The sequence below is a fragment of the Brugia malayi genome (genome assembly GCF_000002995.4).
Source record: "Brugia malayi strain FR3 genome assembly, contig: Bm_v4_Chr1_scaffold_001, whole genome shotgun sequence".
Taxonomy (NCBI): Eukaryota; Metazoa; Nematoda; class Chromadorea; order Rhabditida; family Onchocercidae; genus Brugia; species Brugia malayi.
This window is the reverse complement of record NW_025062475.1, coordinates 8,544,007-8,554,276: the sequence shown is the minus strand read 5'-3', so window position 1 is coordinate 8,554,276 and position 10,270 is coordinate 8,544,007. Positions and strand designations below refer to the sequence as shown.

Genomic DNA, 10,270 nt, shown 5'->3' with positions numbered 1-10,270 from the left:
TAGAAGGAACTTTTTAATTTCATTTGTTTTGGAACGGAGGATTAACTTTATCAGAGGTATGCCTTTTGTTTAGTAGCTTTGCTAGCACGCTTTCAAACTCCCATAGTCACCCACATAAAATCACTCAACTTTATCGAAAACTTGTTTGTTAATTCCGTCCGACTAATGAACTCTGTCCACATTCTACGAAAAGAATTTACTCAAAATCTCGTAAATTCAGCGGGAAGAGGATGAATACAATGTTTTCGGCCTTTACTTGAAGAATCTACACCAAGTTTCCAAGAAAAAAAAAAACAGTAAATTGTTATCTCCATATTTGGTTTTTAAATGTTGGCATGAGACAATTTAACTGTTATCCTGAAAAGCTCGATTTTGAGGACCTTTTTTTTTCAGCTTAGCTTAGAAAGCACAGAGTTACAATTTGAGAGCATACTTGAACAAACCAGGAAAAGATGGTCAAGGAATCTCTGGGGTGAGGGTAGTAGACGGATTTGTCGACAGCAAATGAAAAACCACAAATTTCTGTTATGATGCCAAAGTTACTGGTATAAGCTGCAGAGGAATAATCCTTAGAATACATTTAACCTTAAATGAGATAGCTAATATATGAAAAATCTTCGGCATAGAGATAGATCTGCATTACATATAATCAGATCTCTAAATGGAATCGAAACGACAACAAAAAAGTTTAAAGGAATATTTATATTGTATTGCCGAAAATGAATTCAAGATTAGAGTGCAAAATTGCCATCATAACATAGATAAATCTAAATAAAAAATGACCAAGCTCAAACTTCAGTACAATTACCAACGTTACCTGATTCCCAAGAATGAACTAGATATCTTTTAAGCAACTTGTGTGCTCAAGATTACAACAAAGTGAAAATTGCACAATAATAGATAATCTTAGCAAAAATCAATTTTTGATTGAGAAACTCAGGACTAAGACTACGATCTTGCAATTTCACCGCAGTATTTTGTAAAGCATCTTCACACATGAACATGACTTTTGCTTCACGGGAGGTATACGTTAGTGTCAGCAGTGGTACTCACTTTCCCAACTTGTGTACTCATTCTTTTATAAGCAGACAAATATAGTGATACGCTAAAGGACGAAGGAATTCAACGATTACAGAATCAAAAGACAAGCACACTCCAGCTACCCGTCACGATATTATATATCACAAAAGCTGCTATTACTCCGAACTTTTAGATTTAAATATATCAGACGACAATATAAACACATCAAGATACAAGGAAGGATTTAATCACACAAACGGATTCAAAAAACGGAACAATTCGATGTTGAATTTCAATTCCCACATGCCTTATATCATAGTTCCAACGGCATTATTTCAGCAATGAAAATACAAACTCGCGATATATTTGTCATGGGGGAAAACCCCAACATTCAGGAAACCATATCACAGCAAGTCCAAACGAGATGCAACATTTCAAATCCACCAATCTCCCATTGAAGAATAGTCACATCAAGAATGGCAAGAAAAGAAAAAGAACATAGGAATCATTTCCAGCTTATAAAATAATAGCAATGATAAAATATATTAACTATAATCCACACAGAAACCTGCTGCATTCATTTTGAGCCACGGCAAACGAAACCGGAGAAAAAGTTTTTCTCCATGAATTTCAGTTATTAAACAGACATGAAAGGGAAAAACAAGGAATTACGTCAGCTGAAAGAAAGAACAAAATATACGAGAATAAAGGAAAAATATAAAGTCCAAATAAAATAGCCACAACGTGTAAGATAATACAATAAACCTAACTTAAATTGGCTCTATACTGATTCCCCAAACTACTGCTACTGTTCACCGATGAATTAAATAGTGATATCTTTTAACCAATATATATATAACAAATTGAATAAAACGTGTTGTACAGCAACATGAAGAAAAAAGCCGTACTCTAATTGAACTTTTTCGAAAAAGTCTTGCTTTTCCTTTGCTTTAATAAGATTTAGAATTGTAAGAGATATGAAAATATCAGTCAGATATATCTGACTGCATTAAAATTGTTTGAAATAAGAATGTAAATTTCAAATCTGCTACTTTTATAAAATTTTTGCAATTAACTGCTTACGTCATAAATTATAAAAACATATAATTTCCTTTTGTTTACTTTTGACAGTACACTGCTAATCAGTTTGAGCAATAAAATTAAGAGCTTGTCATACAAATGAGCATAAATTTCACCTTTCCTTTTAAATAAATACAAGTAAAGGATAAAAAAAGAAGTTCATTATTGCTAAGGAGCAACATATATCAAAAATCAGAAAACCTTAATGAATTGCCTGCAGAAACCATATTGTGCACATCAGCAACAATAAGTTGTGCTACTTGGTCTGCTACCTCTGCTTCCTAAAACAATTTATCCTTTCAATAAAAAGACTTCTCATCATTAAAGCTGTGATTCAATGAAAATTCCTTATGACTGAATTTGTAACCTTCCCATTTGCAATTCCTTTGCTTTGATCAAGAACTGAAACACTGATTACAGAATCATTATTTCAATTTCAACGGAATTAAATAATGGAGTTCATCTGCCGTTTATAGTTTCCACAGTGAGACAAAGATCGCTCACACAATCTACTTCTACTCAAGTCAATAGATATGAAAAATCTGACATAAACACACCTTTTTCATAGAATAATGTAGATATTTATCTAATTTGTTTTTGAGCCTTCGTCGAGTATTTCCCTTATTTTCGGATATACTGTAACTGTTATCATACATTGGACGATATCGACCCATATCATCAACTGTAGCTAACGATATGCTCCTGAAGTGGGAACGAAATGTATTTGCAAAAACGCTGTGTTTTCAATCAGTTTTGGAGACAAATCATTTCAAAAATACAGCAAATGATTAATCAAAATTTTTAAAGTACTGAGAAAAATTGACGGATAAATGTAAAGAAAATTTTGAAAAAACTCACGCCTTTGACCGCCCAGAACGAGAAATATTCATGCCACAGAAATTTGAACTATCTGGCTGAGAGGTTGTTTCGTATTCATCTCTGTTCAGTGATAATAATGTAGGAGAAAGTGACGGAGTCAAATTACGATATGCCGCTCTATCAAACAATGATAACGGTAAACTTGTATCTGAGGACTGATCCGAATCAGTCACTGAAATAGCCAATATTTTTATCTGACTTCGAAAAACGAATTTCTATTTTATTTATTTATTTTTGATTTCTTAATCAGTAAAAAAGTGTCTACTTAATCACTTGCATCCAGCCTTTCTGTGTTCTTGACTATATGTAAATAATCTAAATCTTTTTAATGCCCCTTCTCCTCCCCCCACCCCCTTGTTTTTTTGTGAACTTTGTGTCAAAAGCAGAACGTAACGTTTGGAATAAAATTTTCGTCTGACCTCAGGCTTTGGTGGCAGAGAAACTAAAATACAAAACTTCAAACAGAAAGAAAACGAGGGACAATTTTTTTTATCATCAAATTCAAACCTAATCACAATTAAGTTTACCAGGGTTCTGCATGATTTTTTTTTCTAATGAATGGTGTAAAAAATATCTCGAAAATGCAAAAATAAACCAAGTGTTTGCTTTCTTATATTTGGATTTGGCAATTCGACACAGTTTTCCACCTGAACCATCAGTTTCTGCAGATATTTTACAAATGCTGGCGATGCAGAGAAGCGTTTCAGATAATTCTGTAAAAGATAAAAGCAGATTTACAAAAAGGAAAAATTGTAAAAATTGTAGTTCAACAAATCAATGTTAGTCAATAGGTAACAACAAATCTCTGCTATTCCTATCATGCAATACCAAAAATTACAGCTTTGTTTTCATAATTATGTTCGCTTACTTGTTCCAGAATGCGTAAAGCCATAAGTCGTGCTGCTTCGAAACAGCTCGAAGCAGGTCTTCCATTTCCTAAACAAATGTCGCTTTCGATCTGAATTCGAGTTTTCGAATCAAACTTCAACGGTTCTGTTGCTTGCATTGAAAAATATCTGTAAAACATGCCTATGAGAATAACCAATTAAATTTGTCTCCTTATTTTCATATTTAGAGTCCATCATATTTTCAACCAGTAATTTTTTCATATCTCACACTAACTAATTTGTTGATTTTTACTTACACAGAATAAAAAATATCCTGAATGCAAATGTTGCTATGGAAGTTGAAACGAAATCATGTAATTTCTTAAAATCCTATCAAGTTCTCAGGAAAACATTCATTTCTATATTATCATGCTATTTGCACATATTTCAAAAATCAAAGAAAATTAAAACTAAAACAAAAAATAACGAAAACTTTCACCCAAATATGTTCATTAAAAATGGTTTTAAACAGTCAACATTTGTCTTAAATACGTCTTCAACATAAGAAACGGTGCAATGCAGACATAGCTTAATTTTTTTAATGTATTCGCATATGAGATAAATATTAAGAATGACATAAAATGGTCTATTAAATTAGTTGTTTATCAGACAAAAATTTTAAGTGAACTTTTAATCTGTAAAGTCATACAGTGTTTCCACTCAGCCTAGAGCGATTATGACACCTTCAAAACTAGCAGATATCATCGTTCCTCCTGAGAGAATTCAAATATTTGAGGTAGCATACTTATTATAGATAATCATAGCATCTTCCACTGCTTGTTCATCGCTCTGTGTTAATGGCAATTGTTTAGCAAAACTTTCAGCAGAAATAATAAATTCTACTAACTTCCCATCGCTTTCATTTTCCATGTACTGAAAAAACTCAAAGATCTCTTTAATGGTGTGAAAATTTTAAATAAGTAAAACTTAATGAAGGTAAGTAAACTTACCTCAACAAATGCGCAGAGAAGTGGCTGGCATAGCATAATATCTTTTATCGTAAGTGCTCCACTGCTGATAACCTCTATACGATGCTTAGCGTAATATACACTACTTTCAAACTCTCTGAAGTACCTACAAAACCACATGGGATCAACAGAACAATTTAGAAAGCAACAATATTATATAAATTGGAGGAATTTTCAGAGTATCAAGTCAACACAGTGAAAATTGTACTGAAAAGTCAAATTTTGCGAAACATTTCTCAAAAGGAATAAGGGAAAAAGAACTATAGTGTGTCAGTCATTTTTAAGAAGAGTTTTTAAAAAATAAGAGTGGAATACATAACGAGAAATTAGTGAGCTATTAAAAACTTTTAAACAAAAAATGATACAAACCGACTTTCCATGACATTCAAAACGAAGCCTTGTGCTTTAGAAAAGCAACAAGGATCGAAAGATCCATTTTTAACATTTATTCGTTCTGCAAAAAAAAAGAACTTCAGATAGATAAATTGTAAAACCTTTCGCGAATTAATGAATGCTCGTATTCTTAATAATTATAAATACAATTTTGCAGTAACAGCGGTATGCAGAACAAGGATGGTATCTGTCATATTAAAAATCAGAATTGGTATAAAAGCAATTATGAATTGGATCATTTTGAGATGATCACCCATTTCAGATTTTTTGCGTATCCATTACCATTGTTATATAAAAAAATATTGCAGTATCTGGAATAGAAAATGAGTCTTTCTTAAAACATATCACGTTCTATTACTATGATCAATAACTACTTTAATACTTAATAATTCACCCAATACTATTTTCCGCAAATGGTCAGTAATGTTGATTGAACAGGATGCATCTTCACTGATATATTTCGAATAAATACGAAGTGCATCATTTTTGATCACTGAAACAATATAACTTTTTTATCGCAATTAGCATTTAAATTAATTAGTTAAAAACCTTCTGCAAAACACGTAAAAAAAAAATTTTCCAGTGAGAACAAAGAAAACTTGTTTGTATGGAATTCCTTTTCGGACGACATTTCGGTAAAGAAAGAAAGAAACTACTTGCGACCAAGGCTCCATCGTTCTTTTTCACTGTAAGTGCCGAACATCGAAAACTTTCAGCATGCAGCCAAAATTTGATTAAATTAAGCTGACCTAAAAGTTAAGGATAGGACAAATATAAATAAGCATGAAAGCTACGTTAATTATGGTAAGAAGGAAGAAAAAAAGTTATGTTTTTATAACGTTTCTCGAAAAAATAAAAGAACCCCTAGTTTTCATTATCATCAACCTTCATCCATGTATCATTTAACCTTAGCTTTTAGGTTTAAAAATAAAAATGGCAACAAAATGGAAAATCACTCATCAAACAACATTCTGAACTAACATGTTTTGTAAAACTTTATATTCACTAATGAAATCATTACCAATTCCTTCCATAAACTGAATAAAATATGCCAATGCAACAGAATCATTCAACGTTTCGTTCAGTGTGTACACTAAAGCTGATTTTGGGAAAATTAGTTGAGCTGATGGCTGTGATTCACCTGAAATGTCCAGCCGCTAGAAGGGTGAATTTTAGGTTCATTTAACACTTGCTTGTCCAAGCACTGCACTTTCTTTAATGGAGAACTCTTCTGTTAGCATCTGCTAATGTTGACGTCATCTTCCAGTGTTTATTTGTATAACAAAATATGCCACACTTTGTATAATTGGACGGAATTCTTACAAGATATTTGGAAAAAGTCACTTATCATGGCCTCACCACTGCACGTCATAATATATATATAATATGCGCTAAGAGATTTTCCCGAAGATTAAATAGGATAAAGTGTAAATAAAGTTAAATATTTTAAAACTCTCCCAAATTGTCACATAAATAAAACTTACACCGAATCATTAAACTGAAAATGGAAAAATATCTATTTTTTATAGAGTTGAACTTCGAAAACTTAAAAAGAATGAAGTTTAATATTAACATCGGTAGTAATTTCTCCTCAAAAAGTGGAAGAGAATCATCAAAATTTTAGCAGCTAACCTAAATCATCGCTTATTTGTACAGCAAACATGTCAAAATTCGGACAATCAGACGAAATTCTTCAAACGCATTAGAAAAGAATCACCCATCATAATTCCCCATTATTGCTAATTGTAGTATCCGTAGTGCTCCATATCCTGAAAAGTTTAGAATAGTGCATGACAATTTTACTTCGTACATTGATTTGTTATTTTCCTATGTATATTAAGCCATATCATGATTTTCCGGCTATTTTAACCGGCCAGTAATCTTGTTCAGAGACCTTCCCACGGGACACCGGAATGTAAAAGACATTGACACCATATCTTCCCCCCACCACAATTTCACAAACTTTGCAAAAGCTAGAAACTTGACGACGGCCAAAACCCTGCGGGGTTAATCTATTTGTATTGAATTAAACGCGGCCTTCCTTGTATCATGGCTATCTCAAACGGATTTTATTATTAATATGGACAGTGGTGGAGGAGAATCATCGTGCCGTAGCAGGTTGGTCTTCCTGAATATTTTTACTTGAACTGGATTACTTCCTGCTAGTCACTCTGGTAGAGCTAATAAAAATCACTTAATGGATGTGTGCTTTTCTCCGAGCTGATTCTCTGCTAAAGAAGGTTGCTTCAGAGGTGATTCGATGCTGTGTCACATTCAGAATTTCATTCGTCGATAAAATTGCAGACAGTCTCTCTACTCTTTCTCTTTCAGCTCGGATAACTGTGATTTGAGAAACGACAGAGAGGGGAATTTGATTAAATTCACATGCTTTTTGTGTGGTCTCACCGAGAATTGCCGTTATGGTTTGGTAGAAGTTTCGGGCCGGACGTTAGCTCTTGATTTTCTTTTTTTTCTTTTTTTTTCCTGTCATATAATCTCTTAGGTGAATTGTGAATTCAATTTTTTAATATATTACTGAGAAGTTTATTCATTTGTCTCACAAAATGTAACTTATATATCCTTTACCTAGTTGTTATTCGTTTTACTAAACATATAAGGAATTGTTTCATAACAGCTTTACAGATTAAATCATTTAGTTCTTTGGAAAGTTCGTATCTTTTTTCACTTTTCTGTGAATTAAAAGAGTTTTTCCCGATGTAGTATAGTAAGTTGGACAAATTACGCTCTGAAAGCAAATAGTGATGAAGTGATGAAACATTGATATTGGCTTGATTTGTAACTCGTTTGAATAATTATGGAACTTGGAACACGGTGATAACTCTTAATCATATGCCTGTATTTATATATGATAGTGTAAAAAATTTTTAAATCTAAATAAAAATTTTGGAAAATCCTTTTTCAGGCATACTTACCAGTACAAAGATGAAATGTACTACATGTTGGATCCATTCCGAAATCGAAATGTGAATGAAAGGAGGCTAACTCGAACAAAAACTGACATTGATAACAAGCCTTCTGGAAGTAAAACGGCAAACATTTTCGATATACTGGTGTTGGGAGCAATTTGCAGCATATGCGGACAATCAGTCTGCATTGATGAGGTAGACAAATATTTTGGGAATATTTGATTTTGTCGCGTAGGAGACGGAAGTTTCTTAATGATCGTAATGTAACATGAAGTTTGACTATTAGAAATTTAAACTGAAAAGATGCTGAATTTAACCCAAAAAATTCGCAAATCAGTACATGTTAGTGTTTAAAAACCAGCCGTACAAGATTCCAATTTAGAAAGAAGTTTCATGTGTTCAAATATTATTAATTCTCAAATATTTGGAAATGAAGGAACGATGAGGAATGAAAAGTTTTGCTGGTGTTTAGAGGTTCTGGATCGGAAACTTCAGGAAATTTGGCTTTTTTTCCGACAATTATGTTTTACTTGCAAATGAAGTTCAAGACGATTTTCTTTCTGGTTAATTTTACTCTTTTTTTCTAGGATTGTAGTGTTTTCTACACAAAAACCTTTTGCATCATATGTGTGAATCGAGAAAAAACTCACTTTCCAAAAAGTTTTGTCGAGGTACTTTTTTTTCGTATAAGTAAAGCCAAAATCCGGCAGTTCATAATTTAATTTCATCTTTCTTGAGGAGATATTTGCGATCGGGGCCTTATTCAAGCTTTATCTTGCTCAAAGAAACGTGCTAGTCATTTTATTTTCTACTGTATTGATCTTTTGTCAGTTGATTATGTGTAATGCTACTTGATCTTAGCCATCTGATATATCATGACTCTGCTGTATTTTAATGCTGTTTTGTTTATTGAAAAATAAGGCTTTGAAACGAGTGTTTTAGTTGGCTGGATTTGATTTTTTTAAGTATCGAGATTCTGCGGTGAAATCAAATTTCCACCAATATTCCAGAAAAATTTCTGGAAAACCCTTTATTCTTCTAATGATTTCTTTGCAGCAGATTGATGCAGTTCGTAAACAGCGTAAATCTGAACGGCAAGAACTTAAAAGGTCATTTTGATATATCGAAAAAAAAACCAAATTATTATAGTATGTCAAAATAAATTGTATTAATTTCTAGGGCGAAAGGTCGTCTTAATTGAATATGTTTTAGATCAATATAAGACTGTTTCAAATTGTATCTTATGTAAGTAATCATTTATCAACACATCTTCCAGTTGTAGTTAAGCTTATCTGCATTGTTTAAAAATTTTCAATTGTTAACAAAGAGTATGTGTATTGCTTAATGTGTTGAAAATTACTCCTTTGTTCGGAACCAAATCTACTTGAATGTCAAAATATTGTAGAAGAGTTAAGAGTCATTCTTATCAGCAACCGACATAATGTTAAAATCTATTTCTTAGTATATAAAGAATGAAGATCGTCTGATGTACGGCTCTTTGCTCACTATAACCATTACTTATAAAATTTTAACCTTTTATCTATCAGCTTTTTGCTAAAGCTAGTTACAATTCTGTTGCTCTCTCGCACCATTTAATTCGATATATTTAAAAATTCTTTGTTTAAATTTTCCATTAATTTATTTCTTCCTTTTCTTTTAACCTTCAAGTTCTAGCAAATTATCAGTATATTGTTGTCTTAGCGAATAAAAGTTATTACAACAAACTCTTTAACACATTCGTTTGAGTCAACTCCAAACCATAACCAAGAAAGCTTCCCTGACAAGAATCTATGATTTCTCGACAATACATGTTTATATATAATATGTTCTCCTATACTATTATTACTGAACTTCCCCTTTCAAAAATGCTGTTTTCTGTGAATATCAATCACATTTGATATATGCAGTTATTTTCTATGGAACCATTAACATTCTTTGTATTGAGTTTTGTATCTTTGTGATTTTGAAGTATTATAATTTCGCGAACTTGACACAGATGCTGATATCTGAAAATCAAAAACTGTTGTCTGAAGAGGATTTTCCGTTACTCTTTTGCAGATTCTCAAAGATGTAGCTTACGAAATAAACCAGCTTCTGTAAAGGGTTTTGAGAATGT

The 10,270-nt window shown here is 32.2% G+C and overlaps 2 protein-coding genes across 4 annotated transcripts; one reads left to right on the top strand and one right to left on the bottom strand.

The window, feature by feature from the left end:
* Positions 1–2,285: 2,285 nt before the first annotated feature.
* Bma-rgs-5 (Uncharacterized protein) lies at positions 2,286–6,890 on the bottom strand (the record flags this gene model as incomplete). 3 transcript variants are annotated; one of them, XM_043077149.1, is made up of 12 exons in its annotated part: positions 2,286–2,381; positions 2,658–2,802; positions 2,959–3,151; positions 3,575–3,692; positions 3,848–3,995; positions 4,612–4,739; positions 4,817–4,940; positions 5,204–5,288; positions 5,622–5,720; positions 5,884–5,976; positions 6,249–6,368; positions 6,860–6,890. In XM_043077149.1, 12 exons carry the CDS (start codon positions 6,888–6,890, stop codon positions 2,286–2,288), a joined length of 1,380 nt encoding a protein of 459 aa, XP_042933083.1. The 3 variants fall into 3 exon arrangements, with proteins under 3 accessions (XP_042933083.1, XP_001900546.2, XP_042933084.1); XM_001900511.2 differs by lacking the exons at positions 5,622–5,720; positions 5,884–5,976; positions 6,249–6,368; positions 6,860–6,890 and having other exon boundaries at positions 5,204–5,214; XM_043077150.1 differs by lacking the exons at positions 5,204–5,288; positions 5,622–5,720; positions 5,884–5,976; positions 6,249–6,368; positions 6,860–6,890 and having other exon boundaries at positions 4,817–4,954.
* A 417-nt stretch (positions 6,891–7,307) lies between these two features.
* Positions 7,308–9,273, top strand: Bm10826 (Uncharacterized protein; the record flags this gene model as incomplete). Its single annotated transcript, XM_001900510.2, has 5 exons — positions 7,308–7,345; positions 7,559–7,675; positions 8,151–8,349; positions 8,742–8,825; positions 9,211–9,273. The coding sequence occupies 5 exons, from the start codon at positions 7,308–7,310 to the stop codon at positions 9,271–9,273; spliced, it is 501 nt and encodes a 166-aa protein (XP_001900545.1).
* Positions 9,274–10,270: the final 997 nt, after the last annotated feature.